Below are 18,771 nucleotides of genomic sequence, written 5' to 3' on the forward strand. Positions count from 1 at the left end.
TGATCTCAGTTTCATAAATGATAAGAAACACGTCAATGAGACGCGTTGTATGAAATGAGTGGGATAATATTGTTGACTTGGACAATGACGAACAGTAGGTGGCAGCAACACACCCTCGATGCGTCTATTCTGCCTTACCCAGCAAAGAAGAAGAGGACGAGGACGAAGAAGAACATTCTACCCATACCGGCTGTTAACCAGCGCCGCAATATTATTCACAATTTAAGCCTATTTAAAGGCTGCATGTTGGCGAAAAGGACCTGTTTTCATATTTTAATATGTAATATCCTTATATATAAGATAACTGACGTTCTTGGATAAGATAAACTAACGATGTTTTAAAAGAGAAACAGTTAACCAAATGCTAATATTAGCCGCGTGTAGGGAAACGTGAGTATTTGCAGTGTATCTTATCCCTAAGTGTGGCGGTTTCCATGAAGATGAGGTGTCACTATGAAGTGTTGGGAGTAAAAAGAGACGCGGGAGACGATGATCTGAAGAAAGCTTATCGGAAATTAGCCTTAAAATGGCACCCAGGTGAGCTGCATGCATGTCATCATCCAGATGTTTGTATACGTCTGATGTGGCCCACTCCAGCCCTGTCTTGTATAAGTGCTTCCTTTTTTTAACATCTGTAAATCAATAAATTGTTCATTATCAGCTCTTGTAGAACTTAACGATGTGCTGAGGACGCAATTCAGCAATTTGAAAGTCCTGTGATGGACTAGAAACACATCTAAAACATGTAGGTAATCTGCTCTGACCAGCACAATGCGACTTATTAGTTGTTCAATCGCCAAAGGACACCAATAGACATAGTTTTTATGAATTAAGGGAAATGTGTAGTTTCAGTTGTATATCGCTGCATTTTCAAATCAAATAGCACTCACTGCATACAGTTCAAACACACTGAATATGAATAAAAAAGATCCCAACCCCTCCCACCATATGAAGTTAAAACAACTCTTGTTTCAGGTCAGTATTTCTATTGACTAAATGCCGCAATGCAGAGAGAAAGCTTATATGATTTATTTAACACCGAAATGTGTTAAGACCAAAAAGCCTTATTTTAAGCTGTATAGTAAAGAGCAGGAAAAAATATTAAACCCCACTGATCATTGTAATATCTCTTTCTGATTCATATGCATATATAAAGTGTGACTCATTCATGCTCGACTCTATCTGCAGTCATTTTGAAGGACTTTGCCACCTGATATAGAATCTAATGAGATAAGACAGCTCACAGAGAGTGTCGGAAAAGGTTACAAAATAATTTATATGGCTTTTGACCTTCCGTGAGCCTAATTAAGAGACATCTGTAAATGAAGAAACTGGAAGAGCAGCAAACTTCCTTGGATCGGTCGACCTGTAAAAATAACTTTCAGTGCATCTATAACTCATTCAGAAGGAAGCAAAAAAAAAAAAATTGGATTGAAATGTGGCATGACCTATAGCTGGCCTGTCAAGCTTGAAAACCCTCCAGTATGGCTGAGCTAAAAGAAATATCTACACAAAGTGGGCCTAAGTAGTAAACGTTGTAAGTTTTCTCTGCCAAAAGGAGATACTGAGTTCAGAGAGCAAATGGTTTTTCACATATGGAAAGCAGCATGTGGTGAAATACTTCACCTAAATATCACTTTGTGTGCGTTTCCTCTGAAATTTGCAGATAAAAACTTGGAGAACGCCGAGGAGGCCGCAGAGCAGTTCAAGCTCATTCAAGCAGCTTACGATGTCCTCAGCGATCCGCAGGAGAGAGCCTGGTGAATTCAGCCCTCCTCCTGGTTATGCGAGTGTTAGCCGCAGCAGCTCTTTGACCCTTACTGACGACCTTTTCTCCTCCTGTGGACCAGGTATGACAATCACAGAGAAGCTCTGCTGAAAGGAGGCCTAAGCGGCGATTATGAAGACGACAGCATTGACCTCCTGCAGTACTTCACAGTCACATGCTACTCAGGATACGGAGATGATGAGAAGGTTTGGACTTTTGCATCTGTGGCTGCAGGGGCAATGATTATGTGTATGATGTTAGATGTTAGATAGGAACCTTTTGCTTGTGCTGTTTAAATGTTCTTCATTATTCTTTGTAAAGAATATTGAACAATTTCCTTATTCTTCTCTGAAGAATAATGCATGATTATGTGAATGCAGTTAAATAAGAACTCTTTGCTAACGCTGTTTAAATGTCCTCCATTATTCTTTGCCAAGTTAACTCCACTGCTTTTTGTATGACTTAATCCAGTACAGTGACAACAACCTGTTGTCGCAAGCGGCTGAACTAACAGAGGTGGCAGGCAAACCAAAAATTACACAACACAAAAATCAATTTATCCTTGACGAATGAGATGCACAAAAATTTGAATAGAGACAATTATCTGATTATTAGCCAATCTTATTGACTGCATTAATATCAGTCAGAGCAGACATTTTTCACTCGTTCAATTGTTTTCTTTTGTTCACAAAACATTCAACTATAATTAGTCGACAAATTCTGGTAAATGGAGAGCCAGAGATTCTTTAAACATTTTATCATATATGTCATATATATTTTCAAACAAGATCTCAGCCTTGAAACACCTACACTTGTTTTTGCCCTTCTATTTTAGTTGTCAAAGTAACTTCTTTTTAATCCTCTCTTTTTAAAGTTGGCAAAAACTTTACAGAATTCAACGTTTGTGTGTGGGTTTTAGATAGGACAGCAAGACTACAACCTTTCCTTTTACTTTATGGAAAGTAAAGTACTTGAACTTTTACGCACACAAAGTTTAAGAGATTGCACATGCTCACTGGTTTCCTTCTATAAACTTGCCAATGCATTCTATATATTGGCCAGCAGAGAGCACCTTCTTCCATTAATCCCATCTGCTTGTTTGTTTGTACACTAATAATCTCAGTTGTCAGGCCAGATGCAGGGTTTGCTGTCCATCAGTGGTAAAAACAGAGACGCATAATGAAAAATCCAGCTAATATTTTCACTAGTTGCTTTCGTAAAGAAACCTGGAGGAAAAGGTGCAAACGTTTTTGTTTATAGTCTGACTTTTGAAAATGGTTTGTAATTTACAGAAGTGTTTCGGATTAAGATGAGGTTCACTTTTATATGAAGACTAATTTTAATTTGCTTCTACTGTAAAGACCCAGATTTATGCACATCTCCATTTCAGGGACCTTTTGCAGGTACTTTTCTGGGGCTCCATCTCTGTTCCCATTGCATCTACCACAGTAAAAACTTGACATACAGATATTTACCCCACATAATGCCTATAGTGGTGAAATAGTGCTTTTGAGATTATCCTGTGTTGGAGTGAACATGCACTGCTTTTCTGATTGGTGGCGAGTGCATTATTTGTTTGTACTTGAAGTTGGATTTATTTTAATTTTTTTTTAAATTTTCAGTTGAAATATAACCCCTGAACTTTGAACTCTTAAAGTTGGATATCTCTAAACAGTCCTTGGTAGAGTTTCCATTATGGCTTCAATACAATAAAATTATAGCGAAAGGATTTAAGTATTTTGTTGCACTTCTGATATTCCGGTGGTCCTGGTTCATATCTCAATAAATTAGTGGTAAATTTTGTGCAATATAATACCTCTCGTTTGTCAGCATGTCCCTTTAGTGTTTAAATGCATAAAATGAAGAAAAATACATGATCTCCTTGTGATCAGCACCATGAAAGTGATGATTATCTCACTTGCAACTCGCACGTTTTCTACACAAGTGATAAGGACAAACATTAATGTTCCCAGATCTAAAAGATCAGTCAGATTTTTTGTAGGTTAAATATTTAAAACACGACTACTGCCTTAGTATAATAAATGTTTGTCTATGTGGGAAAATAACATAGACAAACCAAATGTCTCTTATTGTTCTTGTTGCCCAAACCAGAGCAGTATAAAGCCGAGACCCAAGAGCTCACAGAGTTGTGAAGATTGAAACTGAATCGGGAAAATGTGGGTTCACAATCAATGTTCACTAACCATACTGAATTAAATATTTTCCGGGTCTTGCGTAGTTAAATGTGTATTGTGAGGAGATTTAAAAATTTAAAGAAACTAAGCGTATGTTTGGGACTCGGGGGGGGGGGGGGGGGGCCTTAAAATGAATTTAGTAAATTATCGTTTTTGGTACACATCGTTTCCGAGCTCAAGGAGAATTTTATTTTGTTTCAAACTGTGAGCACGGTTATAAAAAGTTACTGCTCTAGGAGATTAGGTTATTATTCCAGCCAGTGGGTGTCTTTATGCCTCTTCTTGGGTGAAAATTTGCATCTTTGAAAGTACCTTTAAAAACTGGTAGTTTCACCTTTGCATCAAGTTCAGAGTAAATGAACAAATATTGATTTCTTACTGAAAATCATAACTTGTTATATACAAAAATAAATTGTTCTTTCTCCTCACATGCTCTGCATCAGGTCCTGCAAACTGTAGGAGGAAAGACTCTGTCATTTCCATACAGAGTTCCTGCAGTGGAAACGCAGGCAGCTAACAGCCCCGGGGATGATTGAGTGATCAGGGTAGTTAAGATTTCAAGGATAAAGGTTCACTGTTGCGTGTCTGACTACATTATGTTGGATACGTTAATGTTTTATTTTTGGAAAATTTTTTTAAATGCCACCTAAAAAAAAAGAAAAAGACAAACATAGAATTTTGATAAACTTTTTGAGTTTTTCTGTAATGTTGGCTTCTTAATACTCCACTTCTACCGACGCTGACCTGCTGTGACCGTGATGCCGTTTTATCAACTGGAAAAGTGGATTTGCATCTGCCGCAGACGTTCCCGTGACAGAAGCGACATATGTTCTTCCCCCTGTGTGCTCGCCCACCTTCATCAGCATCATCCCATGTTTAGGCTGGCAGTGCCATTAAACTGTGGGAAAGGAAATTCCTGGTGCCTCTCAGAACCCTGATTTTCTAATTCACTGTTCCTATGGTGTGTTTTTTTCTCCCCAGGGCTTTTACACGGTTTACAGGAATCTTTTTGAGTCCATTGTTAAGGAGGAGATGGAGCACAGCAGGATGGACGACGAGGAAGAGGAAGAAGGGTTTCCTCCCTTTGGAGATTCTCAGGGCGATTATGATACAGTAAGCTCCATACTGAAACGTCCGTCCCCCAGGTCCTCCTCGAGGTTCAGCCCTTAAGGACTCGCGGCAGATTTAGGCTGCGTCATTCAGCGTTTACCACAATTTCACAACTTTTCAAACTCGCATTGTCTGGCCTTTTACTGTGCAGATTCACCGTGATGTAATTAGAGCAGGAAGTACATGAACGTCATGATTATTATGTCTAGGCTAATGACTGTTATCAGCATTGCAGTGGTTTCATTAAAATGTCTTGAAATGACTGAGAATCTCACAGTGAGGCAAAAACGTAATGACCCCTTAACAGTGCAGTGGAGAAATGCTGATGAAATTTTGGAGGCTTTTAAAGCATCACTGGCCTGTTAAAGCTCAATCAGACTTTCACCTGGCCATTCTATTTCTTTTTAAATGGCTCATGTAGAGGTGATGTTGAATCATTGTGCATTTCAGACAAAAATGACAATGCAAAGAAGCTTTTTTAAAAATTAACAAAGGCTTGTTAAGTCATTGTTTTTAGTATTCACATGCCCATGGCTTCATGTCTTCCTGCGTGTGTTTTTATTAGCTGTCTTAGGATATTTTCTCTTTTTGAGTTGATTTATGCCAGTTTGATCAGTTCAGTTTTCTCTTTTGATTGGCTTCTGCTTTGATATGCTGCACCAATCATTCCAACTTGACCGTCACCAGGGTGATTGGTGGAAATCGGACTCGCCTCAGGTCTATTTTAAGTGTCATAGCGTCAATATTTTTTTAGCTACTATGCTTACTTGATGTAAATTGACAAAAAATGCATGAAAAGATGTTTTCACTTTGTCATAATGAGCTATTTCAGGCATATTTTGTTAAACTGAGTTTAGCTTTTGAAAATGGTTCTCATTCAGTAAGATGTGAAAAAAGCTAAGTGGTGTGAATACTTTGACAACACGTTAGCTGTCATGGAGTCTGGGTGTTTACACAGACGTAAAAAGGTTCATGTTTTTGACCAGGGAAAGACCTGAAACGTGTTATGAACCAGTTGCGCTCTGAAACTATGAGAAAGATACTGAGAAGTAGTTTGGATCGATGTCACCTGACATTCAAATTTGAAACGATGGCAGCCAGTTTGTGTTCCTAACCAGCCTCCTTTTCCATATTACAGGTAGTCCATGTGTTTTACGCCTACTGGCAGAGCTTCTGCACTCGCAAGAACTTTGCTTGGAAGGAGGAGTACGACACGAGGCAGGCGTCCAACCGCTGGGAAAAAAGGGCCATGGAGAAGGAGAACAAGAAGACCAGGGAAAAGGCTCGAAAGGAGCGCAATGAGCTGGTGCGGCAACTGGTGGCCTTCGTCCGTAAGAGGGACCGGCGCGTCCAGGCCCACAGGAAGCTGGTGGAGGAGCAGAACGCCGAGAAGATCAAGAAGACAGCGGAGCTGAGGCGACAGCAGAAGCTCAAACAAGCCAAGTAGGCTGAGATGAAAGTGTTGGGACGAATGCAGCAGCTGTTCTACGTCTGTCCCTGCTCCAGTGTTTTTCTGTGTTTCCATCCTAGGATGGCAGAGGAGTACAAGGAGCAGAGCTGGGCTGCAATGTCTGAGCTGGAGAAGGAGCTGCAGCAGATTGAAGCTCAGTACGGAGAGGAGTTTGGAGACACATCCGAGAGTGAGGAAGAGGAGGTGGATGTGGACACATTTCAGAAAAACAGTGAAAGAGACGGAGGTAAAGAAACTACAGACTTGTGTTTTGCCTTTCAAATATGTAAACTGTAGACTTGACAAAAATATATCCTATTATAAAACAAGGTTAATATATAAGAGTAGATAAGAGTAGTTGAGAGTATCTTTATTTTCTAGACACAGATAGAATCATTACATATTAGTCTCTGAGCAGTTCTTTTAAAATAACTCGATTATTAATGGAAAGTCAGTAGATTATCATCTTTCATAGATCAACTGGCTGATCAGAAACGGGAATCAGATCTATAATCAACGGAAAGACGGTTAAATGAACATGAAAACAACATACAAAATAAATGATGAGTGATGTTAGCACTTGGTGGCACATCACAAATGGTTGTGTGCAAAGTGGTTGGTTTACATGGAAAAAAGGGAAGTGAGTTGGATGAAAGTGCAGCTACTAATAAATTAACAGACCTAACAACCCCCCCTCCCCCCGCCCCCGACTGTGATTACATTATGATGACGGCTATAAAAGTACTTTATGTTCGCTCCTAAACACAATTTTGAAATTGTTGAAAACTTTGCTACCTAGAGAACATAATAACGTACTTTATGGTTCAAATAAAAACTAAAAATGATGAAACGGCCAATTTATGGCTGCTTCTTCTGCAAAGGAATATGAAAAGGCTTGAATGAATCCTAATAGGTAATATCCCAATGGGGCTTTTCAGGCAGATATTTATACAATATATCTTTATCAGCAGGAGGAATTTAATCTGGAGGAAACGATGTGTTGCTTGTAAACCTCATGCATCCAGTAAAATCTGTCTTGATCTGTCTTACGTTCTTATTAAGACCATTTAAAATCCATTTAAAAATTTGTTGTTTGCATTTATGACATTTATGTGAAAGTCATGTAAAAACGGGTCAAGATGCAATAAAGGGCTCATGCATGGTGTTTTGCTGTTTTGCGCCTAACAGATGCTGAGCAGCCGAACGACGACGACCCGACCATCGACTGTTACGATGATCTCTACTGCCCAGCTTGTGACAAGTCTTTCAAATCAGATAAAGCGTGAGTTTCCACGCAAACGTACCACCCTCCCCTGTCCAGGTTTTCATTTCAGTGGCCTTTAGTCATCACACGGATCCACATTTCAAGGGTTAATAAATACGCAGTAATTTGGAGATTTATGAAATATTTTTGTACAACTTCAAAAAGCTTAACTTCCATTTAGCAATCTTGATCTACTTGATTATCTGTCACACTTGATTCTGTAAAATGTGAAACGGCATATGTTGTGTGTGGACTTGTGCAAGGCGCTGTAAATAAATAGCTCTCTGTCTTTGTGCTTCTTGCTGTTGGTGCGAAGCTGTTCATGTTGCATGTAGTTGAAAAAAAGCAATTGCAGCCCTATCTCTGCTTCTTGGTCCTACTGGTACCATTAAAAAGAAATGAAATATGGAAATCGGTAAACACATTTACTAAACTGTAAGATTTTTGTTTATCTACGATTTGAATTCGTGTTCCTTTCTTAGTCACATTTCCAAATATTGATTTCACTCTTTTTTCTTTTTTTTTTTTTCTGCTCTGCAGCATGAAAAACCATGAAAAGTCCAAAAAGCACCGAGAGATGGTGGTGTTGCTACGGCAACAGTTGGAGGAAGAAGACAATTCATTCTGCTTGAACGGAGAGGAGGATGGGGAGAAAGAAAATGACCTGCAGGATGAGGAGGAGGAAGAGGAGGAACAGCCAAGGCAAAAGTAAATCTATTCATAAACAAGTCGGCAAAAAAAAAAAAAAAAAAAATCAGCAGGTGGTCACGGTTGTTTGTGTATGGTGTAAATATGTAGCTTTTATTTATTTCTCTGAAGTCTTTCTCTTCACATCCTCAGGTTGTCAAAAAAGCAAAAGAGGAAAAAGAAACAGCAGAAAGTAGTACAGGTGGGAAACGTTCTGCCTATTTCTGAGTGAAAGTGTGGAGGTGTCGAGGTTACCAAAAGTTGCTCATGAGTCTTACGGCATCCCACTGATGCTCTCTTTGTGCACAGCAAACTACCGCTGAGGTTAAAGAGGAGGAGGAGGAGACGATACCATCACAGACCACCTGTGAGGAAGAAGTCCCTGAAAGCTCAGAAAACCCTGGACAACCTGAAAAGCAGGAGGACCTTCCCTCTGCAGAAGTCAAAAGGTCAGTTCACTTTGTTTTTTTTGTTTTTTTCTTTAATCCCTGTCCGTTTTCTGATCCAGCTGTTACCTGAAATTCCTAGAATAACTGCCTTCACTGATGAGCAGCTCTCCATTATTAAGGGTCAAGTAAGAGCAGTTTTGGGCTACATTTCTCTTTCTGCGTGGTGCACATCAAGCAACAGAGTCTAATTATATTCCATTAAGATGTTATTCGGTTTGTGATGTCATCTTTTTGCTCTGCACAGCTCAGACAGAAGAACTGTAATCCAAACAAAAAACAAAGATAATGGGAATTTCCTGTCATTTGTTAAAGATTTGAGAGAAGTAAATCAGCTTCTCCGATTTCCTGTTTTTAAGCCAAGAAGAAGAACAAACAAATAAAAGCCAAATAACACTGAACATACATTTAATGAAAATTATGCAATAATATTGAGACTATTTTACATGTAGTTTTATATATAAAAATAATTTACTCTTCGAAAGGTTCTCGGAAAATTTAGATTGGCCTAAGGAGTACAAATATAGCGGCAACATGGAAAAGGCTGTACGGTTAGAACTGAGTTGAATTTTGCTCATTAGGGAAAAAAATGGATGTTGTGGCACAGACATAATACTGGCTTCATTTTAAAAACCTAAAGTTTATGACTCAATTTGTTATGTCTCATTTGAAAAGCTTACAGAGTTCTTAAGCTGAATATAGATTATTGTCTTAAAAGAAATACTTGGACTTGTATTTAAAAGCATTAAAATGTCAGGTTAGGTCCCTAAAGTTGTTTTCTTAAACAACATTGAGATCATACAGCAAAACAGTAATTTTATATCAACACAAAAATATGGAAAAGGCATTTTAAACAGCATAAGTCTGAGATTTCAGCAAAAGTTCAAAATGTTGGGTTTCTCCGGCTACAAAACCTCAAAAATACTGGTGCTGAACATGATTCTATGAGCTGTTGCAGCAATGTGTTTTTAATTATTCACAAGCAACTGTTTTGTTTTGGCTTTAATTATCATTCAATATCAAAGAGTGCATTCATGATCCTGAGAGGCAAAGCCTTAAAACTGAAGGAGCCTGAACAGATTTAGGTTTTATTAATCTGAGCAGATCTACATCAACATCTTGCAGCAGCCCAGCCAGACTCCTCTGACTTTATTCTGATGAGCGACATGCGCAGACCAACAAAATACCCGCGTAAATATGCAAGAAGCAGTTTCAGTTGGCTTTTTATTTATATATATATATATATATATATATATATATATATATATATATATATATATATATATATATATATATATATATATATATATATAGACAAGTGTCCTTAAATAAGTAATTATATATATATATATATAATTACTTATTTAAGGACACCTGTCTCAAGTTATTGGTTAAACGGAAAATAACTGGAAATCTAAATTTAGATTTCCAGTTATTTTAGATTTAGATTTGTCTAAAACCTCTTAGTTTGACAAAATGCAGCAGATTTTTTTTTTCCCCACCACAGATTCTTTACAATCTATGTTTTCTTGAGTGTCTCACTTTGTCTACTGCAGTGAGTGAATTACAGTGAAAATTTCAGTACACTACAAAGATGAGTAACTGCAATTTGTCAACGACATTTGTTGGAATTTACTCTAAGAGTTTCCTGAGGCTGTGGAAAAAAAAAACAACTTGTGTGCACATGAGCAATATCAGTACATCGTACAGTTTTTTTAAATTATTTTTGTAGAAAAAAAAATGCAGAGGTGTAATCTTCACACATTATTTTATCAACGCAAAAACATCCGGACACAGGATATCAGATGCTGAATGAGGCCCAGAAAGTCTATTTACTTATCATAATATTCAGTGTAGTTTCCTTCGACATATTATCTGACACATGCCTGCAGTTTACAACTAGATTTTTATCTGTCACGTAAATGTTCTCTCAGCAGCTCTGAAAAGACGAAAGGAAAAAAGGGAGGCGGGAAAGACAAGGCAAAGAACACCAAATCACACACTGAACAGTTTCCTGAGGTACGTACAAAAAGACACAGTTCACATACTGTTTAGCCTTAAATAGTCACTTTGTGTTCACTGGAGATGTTTCTGTTTCCCCTTTTTTTTTTATCTTTCTTTCCGGGCCTAAATTTGAGTTCCTTTGTGGCTGGAAATGTTGCAACAATTGAAGTGTGATTTCCCTGTTTGCAATTCCAGAAGGAAATAAACCTCCGCTGCGTTACCTGCAACGACGAGTTCCCCACAAGAAACAAGTTGTTTGACCATCTGAAGACCAGCGGCCACGCTATTGCTATTTCTACAAATGCTACTCACAGCTCCACGAGCAAGAGCAGGAAAGAAAAGCGGAAAAACAGATAACGCATTCTCACTGCGGCTGATAAGACTTTGACCCAAAACAAACTCATTTGGAGATGTTTTTGCTATCTGTGTGAGATAAGCCAAATACGGATCCTAACCTTCTGTCTGCAAGTTCAGTAGGTGAGAGTGAAACAAGATGTAGTTTTAAAATAAAAAAATGAAAAGCATACTTTGTCCGACAAGGTTGCAGGTTCCATTGTCAGTGCATGTGTGTGCGGATTGAATTGAGAAAAGGTTGGTTTATTAAGACATAAGCTGAATTGAATTAGAAAAATTGAAACAGGAAAAAAATATATTGTTCTTGTCAGGTGCTGATTGAGTTCACTGTGCTGAATAGGTCGGCTTCAGGAAAGAATAAAAGCTCCTTTTTATAAATGACATAAAAAAGCTAAAGAAATGAGTTTGTAATCACACGGGTTACTTGAAAAGATTTACAGAAAACAATGACTGACTCTGCTTCCAGGAACGAGTGTGTGCATGAATGGGTAAAAGAATGAATGCAGTGTGAAGAGCTTTAGAGTCCTCTGGACGTACCTGACCTCTTGTTTTGCCTCCTGACCGTCATCTTTTCCTGCTCCCTGCCTGTCGTGATCTTAATCTGCCCGTGCCTTCAGCCCCCGCTTCATGTGTCTGGGTTATGATTGCAGCCTCACAGCACATCCAAAGCTGAAAACTGTATTCAGCATCCTTCAGTCAGTACTTTTTGAACCATTTTTCATTTCAATCCATCCATCTGCAATAACGCGCCAAAACAGCCTGTCAGAGCCAGGAGGACGCCATTGGCGTTGTCAATCATCCTTGTGTACATTCTGCTTAATGTACTAATGGGGGAGAAACCATTTACAATGACAGGAAAGTTGTTTATCTGCCATCATCGGTGGCTTTTCTCTGCTGTCAGGAAGGAACTGTAGCGTAACGGAGAGAAACGGGGAGAATGTGAGTGGTGCAATCCTGTCCAAAGCCTGTCTGATACTACACTCACGACACAGTGACAGTTATAGTAAATAGAGTATATAAAAAAAAACAAAAAACTTTTTTTTAATATGTAAGTTATATGCTGTAATTTCAAGGGTGATAAAACAATATGTTAACTTTAAAGTGCAAATATAAAATACATGGCGTCTCCAATACTAAATATAAGAAATGAATAAAAGCTGTTTGTTCCATGTAAAAGGATCAGGAGACAGAAACCCTCACCAAGCTCGGCAATGCTACAAAAAACAGAAAGTAACAATCAAAAAAGTAGGATAAAGAATACACTTGAAAACAGGATTGCGCTGTAATATCAAATTAAAAAATGAGTAGGCAGGAGACGGTGGATAGTTTTAGAGATGATTATGTCAATGGCAGCATTTGGATGACCAAGGTTGACCCTGTTGGTATAACTCATGTTTCAAAAGCTTTCAGAATTCATCAAAGAAAGACAATGAGCAAGGACATACAAAGTTCTGGTACTGAGAACAAAGATTTAAAAAAAATAAATGTAGCAGAATAGAGATATCCTTTAATGTTGCACAGTACGAAAGTTCAAGTGTAACAACAGCATTGACGCATGTAGGTTCTCGCAAAGGTTAAAGAAAAACATAAAAATTTAAGAATAATTAAAAAGCAACTATTTGAATGGTTTCTCAGAGCTACCTAGTGGCAGATATTTATAACGCAAATGTTGGGTTGTTGGTTCAAATTCCCACTCCGTCCGTCTCAGCTGTTGTATCCTTGGACACACTTCATCCGCCTTACCAACCGCCCTGGTGTTGCTGATTGTATGGCAGCGTCGCCTCGGTCAGTCTGCCCCAGGGTGGCTGTGGCTATAGTGTAGCTCACCACCAAGAATGTATGCATTTGCGTATGAATGGGTTAATGAATGTGGTGTGAAACGCTTTGGAGTCCTCTGGATTAGATGTAGCTCCAGACAAAGTTTCAACTACATCTGTAAATAGCGGCATCTTTACCCGTTATAAAAGCATAATTTACACACATCTTGAGACCAAGTTCATAGACCCAATAGCCTTGTTGCACATCCCATTTGTAGGCCTTACTGAAATCCTACAGAAATAACCCACCCACTGCTTGCTCAGAGACCGATCTGTCTTTGAACTGAGCACTAAAGTTATGACGTGCTTGTTACAATACGCAAAATATTTGTGTGACAAAAACAAAAACGGTGCATGTAGGAAAGCAAAAGGCTTTTTGTGGAACCTTATGTTAACAAGAAGAAGCTCTTATGACTTTCCTAAAAGTTCCAGCTTTGCCATTTAACTAATTAAAAGGTTAGCTTTGACGGATTGCCTCTGTGAAAGGAGAGATGGCTTTTGAATTTTCTGTTAAAAATGTTCAAATTATTGTTTTGCATGTGCATTGACTTTGGCATTACTGAAAACTAAAGTGAAAGGACATTTAGTTGGACAGGGTTGAGAGTCCACATTGGTTTGCAAGAGTTTGTTTCCTGAACAATTCATACAAAAGAGCAAAAAGAATAGGGAACAAAAGCAACTCATTTCTGTGAACCTGACATGTTTTTGACATCGCCAGCAGGGGCCACGCAGCGATACTCTGTTGCTTGTGTGAGGAATAAAAACCTTTTTAGTGGGTTCACATTCTTTTAATAAGGATCTCTTGTAAATGGTTTTATCATTCTTGGCTGCGTTTCTTTGCCTTTTGCCCTCTTCTTCTTTATCTTGATTCAAATACATTTGTGAAAGGTTTTCTGTGTCAGAGTTTTTCTCTGGTGACACAATGCTCACAAAAACTGATTTGTATCTTACACAATACAACAATACAATTTAAGGTGCAGCTTTGGATAAAAGAGTCAGATACAAGCACAGTTCAATAGAGAATCAAAGACATTGACTTTAAATGAAATGCTAACTTTGCTTTCAGCTGAAAAGACACATTTTGGACCATTGAGCAACGGTACAATTCTTTTTCTCCTTAACCCAGGTGAAAAGGCTTCTGACATTTCTGGTTCAGGAATGGATTGATGGTGAGGAATGTGGCTTCCTGGTTCCAGCCTGAGTCCACTGCCGGTGAAGCGCCCCCAAAATTCTTCAATTGATTTTTCCTTGGCAATCCTCTGGAGGCTGTGATTATTCCTGCTGCTGGCGCAACTTTTCTGAGCACACTTTTTCTTTCCATTTAACCTTCCATGAAATGGTTGTAAGCTCAAATCTTTCTGAAAAACAATATAGGAACAATCTAGTCAGAAGACAGTGGAGGAAAGATCACTTAGCCCTGAGAGGAGAAATATAAACGGGACAGATTTTTCATAAAAAGCTGTGACTACTATTGTTAATTTTAGCAACTTATTTAACATCCTGAGAGCTCAACTTTACAACGCAAGTAACAAAGTAGCCAGAAATAAGAGAGGGAGAAAGCCTTTTTTTTTATGTCTCTCCCAGGAATTACTCTAAAATTCCCCTTTATTTTCCCAACGCAAATTGAAACGGTATTTTTGCCCATGTTTTGAACGACCTGCTTCTGGAGGAATGACATTTTATGATTTGCTCTCATTGTAAAGGATGTTGGTAATACCTGTTGCTCCCTTCTGACCATCTGTCACGTCAGCAGCCTTCCCCACGATTGTGTAGTGTCCAATTAGCTAACAAGTGTGTGATGATGATTGAGTCCGATTCATGACCCTACACACACACACGTTTAGTCTGAATAATAGTTTCAGAAAGTCGAGCAGGCAGTTTTGAACAATACAATTTTAATAATAGTCAAGCTCGTGTGAAACTTACAGGCGAGTGTATTTATCTTCCCGTAAAGTTTGCATTGCGGCCTATACAAAGTCTCTATCGATAGAGAGAGAGAGAGAACGGATCTGGTGCTCGCTGAACTTTACTGGTGGGAGAAAACCAGGTTCGAGAACTGGCTCTGATTGGACAGAACCGTCTGGATTTTGGCGAGCGTCCTCTGCTCTGCCACCTTCAAGACACAGCCACACTGCAGAGTCTGCCTTCTTAATGAGCCAGTTCAGCTTAAAAATATCCTCCTCCTTGGTGCTGCAGTTCCCTTCCTCCCCTCAAACACACAACACAATGACCTGGTAGAAAATGTTGTAATAACTTGGAGCAGATCCTGAAAGACGCCAGCGTTTTAAGACAGTGTGTCCTGTTCTGCCTCTTTTCTTGTACACAGCACACAAATTAGTTGTCCATAATTTCCGGAGCAGTTATTGTTGCATGTTATGATTTGGGCATTGTCTTGGTGAGAAAACTGTGATTACAGTTTCATTTATGAAAGTCAAATTCCTTGATGTTTTTTTTTTATGGCTCTGCCTGAGGCTGACTCATACAGTGTAAACAAAAACTTGACCCTGACGACTTGAAGTCTTGTGTTTCCTGTAGGACTTGTAAGATAAAATTAGCAGTGACGTGAACCTGCTTTTTTCAGATTTCTGATCACATTCCCAGACTTCCTTTGAGCGTGCAAACGCTACTGCAACACGAGGAGGGATGGGAATGCAGTGTCATGAAAGCTGCTTGCTCCTTTAAAGATTTGTTGCTGATTTTGCATTTCTTTGTTTACATTTTTCAGATCGTCACACAAATTTTAATATCAGATAAAGGTAAAATGGCAAAGTACAAAATTTAGTGTCCAAATGATAATTTGATTCAAAGGAGCAGTATCATGAAAAATCGACTTATTTGAGCTCTAATGTTATTCCCTCGACAAAAGCATACCTAGAGTGTTGCTTTGATTCTTTCATGCATATTTGAGAAATCCTTTAATCTCCCGTGGCAACCGTTCAGCTGTGCAAAACGCTCCTCTGTGGAGCTGCAGTTTTCCAATCATCGGAGCTTCCGCTTCACAGAGCAGCTCTCCTCCGCGACTCCCCCACTCAGCTCCTTCAGACTAGCTGGCAGCAATTAGCAAACACCTGGTGGAACTGCACATCAGCTGAGTAATGTGAGCTACTTCTCGGTGCAACGCTCGTAAAAATGTTACTAAATGCTTAATAGAGGAGCGCTGTTGTGATGACTTCCCGCAGGTGGATTTTCAGGAGGAGCAGGAGTTTTTAAAGAGACAGAGACACAATTTCAAGGCGTTAAATTACAAAGTTAAATTTCTTTTAAGTGATATATTATTGCATTTTATAACAACTGAAAGTAACATAGTTACTTGATTGTGTTGTAAAATGGCACTATGAACCAAAAAATACATAATACTGCCCCTTTAATAGTTTATAGGACCTATACACACAAAGTTGGCACTATGTGAAAATATAATTGACCTCAGTCCACAACCCACCATTGCTAAATAAGGAATCAATTGTGATTAACCACACTTCATTATTTAATAAGCCGAGCCTTATCAAAGTCTGATTACTGTCTGAAGCAGGCTAAAAGATCTTAAAAAGCAACACAATGTGTTGAAAAAGAAATTCTAGAACAATACGCCACACATGACCCAGAACCTGCCTCAGCTAAGGTCAGTTTTCATGATTTAGCACCTTGTTACATTTGCCAAAACACACACTGATGCTCCCCAAGATCTTTGGGAACATTTTCTGTGGACTGTTGAGATAAATGTGAAACCTTTTAGAAGGTCCAGGTCTCATTACATCTGGTGAAAAAGTAAAACAACAATTCAGAAGTAGGACATCATATTGACAGTAGATTATGATGGTGGTATTGTGCTATGTTGCCTCAGGATCTGGCCAATTCTGCTGTAATTTGATGTGTTGTTTTGCTCTGTATCAGAAAATCCCACAAGAGAATTCCCAACCATAAGAGTCCTCTAAAGTTTAGTTAGTTTGACTCATTCTTCTACCCTATTCTTTGGCTTTGAATGAAGAAAATGGCAATAATATGTTGTGACATGTTCTAAAAAAAAAAAAAGAAAAGAAAAAGAAAAACAACTTAAGGGTATTATGCACATTTTGACTAAATATTCAGTTTTTGCCACCTACATATTGCTGCAGGCCATTTACAGTGTGTGGGTTAAGTCATGTTTGAATGAAAGTAACGTTCATATGAAAATCAGTTGTGCACAACAAGAAGGTCGGGATCAGACATTTGAATAATAATCAGACAATGTGATATTCTCAGTCCACATTCGTCATGGAAACTTCCCTGTTCATGCTCACAGTGGGAATTGCTTACTCACTTGCCTGACCAAGCATTTAAGGACAAAGCTGCAGAAGAGAAACAACTACAGAATGCTTCTACCTGTGTCTAAGCAACTAAATGCTTGTGTTTAATGGCCCTGTTCTCTAAATTTAGATGCAAGGAAAACCACAAAAATCAATAAGGATCTGTATGTTGGTATTTACCAGAAAACATTCAGGTTGTTAGTGAAACGCAGCACAAATTTTTCAAACTACTTGCAGATGTACATCTCTCTTTTGTTTGGGTAGGCTCTTTTTAGCCCTGTTAGAATGAGAGGCTTTTCATACCAACCTGCAAATGACCTCCTTCAGTCTTACTGAAGGAGGTCATTTTTTTCATTTTAAAGTTTTTTTTTTTTTCTTTTTTGCACACAGCTTTATGTAGCAGCTCTTTCCATTTAATCCCTGTAGCTTTTGAATGGGCATGTGAGTTGGCACAGTCTTTGTAAGAACATGTGATTCACAGCTAATCACTCCTTTTAGTAGACGTACTTAACAGCACAACGAAAATGGCAGGGACTAAAGCGCAGAGAGTCTTGGGGTTTAATGTGAAAGAAGTACTGCTGACATCCCTGTGTTCCATCTACAACAAGGACAGTCACGTCCAGGTGCATGACAGCACCTCTGACTCTAACAGATTATTCTTTATTTTCTTTCATTTACATTTCAGAAGTAGCCCACGTGTATTCAATTTAAGAAAATTAAGCAGAGCTCATTCAGAAGGATGAGCAAACCGTGACGAAGCCACAGTTGCTACTGTTGTACTGCACACGGTGTCGTTTTTCCTGAAAAGGCAGTATTCCTTAAAATCCTTCAGTTGTTTTTATTTTTTTTTTAAAATCCCATAGCTTCCTTTCTGTCTTAATCTCATAGGAATCTTGTAAAAGGGTGCAAATGTTTTGCACGTTTTTGAAACGTGACATGGATTTTTGTCTGACTTGATTGACTTGAATAATTGGAATCATTTATTTATTGTGTTATTTATTCTGCTAAGGCTCATATTTGTAACCAGTCAAAATAAAATTTTACAAAGTGATTTCCTAATGAAGTTGTCTTGGTCTAAGAATGACGTTAGGGTGTTGCGTTACTCAACAGAGAGACACACAAACACAAAACTGTCGGATACAATGAAATAACAGTTTACAAAAAGGGAAGTTAGCAATCTGGGGAAGTGGTTTGTGATTAAAACCTTGCAATCCCCAAAACTGATTGATAAACAGAGGCAATGTGGTAAAAGTCAATATTTGAATCTCCAAAAGAAGAAAAAAAAAAAAAAGCAGTGCAGCTCATGAAAAGTCATTGTTAGATTTGATGTGGAATTTGTACTTCTGTCTATTTAACAACAAAAGGAAGAAAACCATTAAACTACTTCTTCAAA

The 18,771-nt window shown here is 38.4% G+C and overlaps 1 protein-coding gene across 2 annotated transcripts; it reads left to right on the top strand.

The window, feature by feature from the left end:
* The first annotated feature begins 122 nt into the window (after positions 1–122).
* Positions 123–18,429, top strand: dnajc21 (DnaJ heat shock protein family (Hsp40) member C21). 2 transcript variants are annotated; one of them, XM_014988574.2, is made up of 12 exons: positions 123–537; positions 1,667–1,760; positions 1,851–1,974; positions 4,945–5,076; positions 6,212–6,516; positions 6,604–6,770; positions 7,712–7,805; positions 8,328–8,495; positions 8,628–8,676; positions 8,784–8,923; positions 10,855–10,939; positions 11,120–18,429. In XM_014988574.2, exons 1-12 carry the CDS (start codon positions 435–437, stop codon positions 11,279–11,281), a joined length of 1,623 nt encoding a protein of 540 aa, XP_014844060.1. In that variant the 5' UTR covers positions 123–434; the 3' UTR covers positions 11,282–18,429. The 2 variants fall into 2 exon arrangements, with proteins under 2 accessions (XP_014844060.1, XP_014844061.1); XM_014988575.2 differs by having other exon boundaries at positions 10,858–10,939.
* The last annotated feature ends 342 nt before the right edge of the window (positions 18,430–18,771 follow it).

This window comes from Poecilia mexicana, unplaced genomic scaffold, assembly GCF_051168715.1.
Source record: "Poecilia mexicana isolate PSO_F unplaced genomic scaffold, ASM5116871v1 scaffold_12, whole genome shotgun sequence".
Taxonomy (NCBI): Eukaryota; Metazoa; Chordata; class Actinopteri; order Cyprinodontiformes; family Poeciliidae; genus Poecilia; species Poecilia mexicana.

Bases quoted from the DNA above. Each gene is read 5' to 3' on its own strand.
- dnajc21 (XM_014988574.2), top strand. From the start codon at position 435: ATGAAGATGAGGTGTCACTATGAAGTGTTGGGAGTAAAAAGAGACGCG. The intron at 6,517-6,603 runs GTAGGCTGAGAT...TTTCCATCCTAG, and splicing joins CAGAAGCTCAAACAAGCCAA to GATGGCAGAGGAGTACAAGG. The intron at 8,924-10,854 runs GTCAGTTCACTT...ATGTTCTCTCAG, and splicing joins CCCTCTGCAGAAGTCAAAAG to CAGCTCTGAAAAGACGAAAG.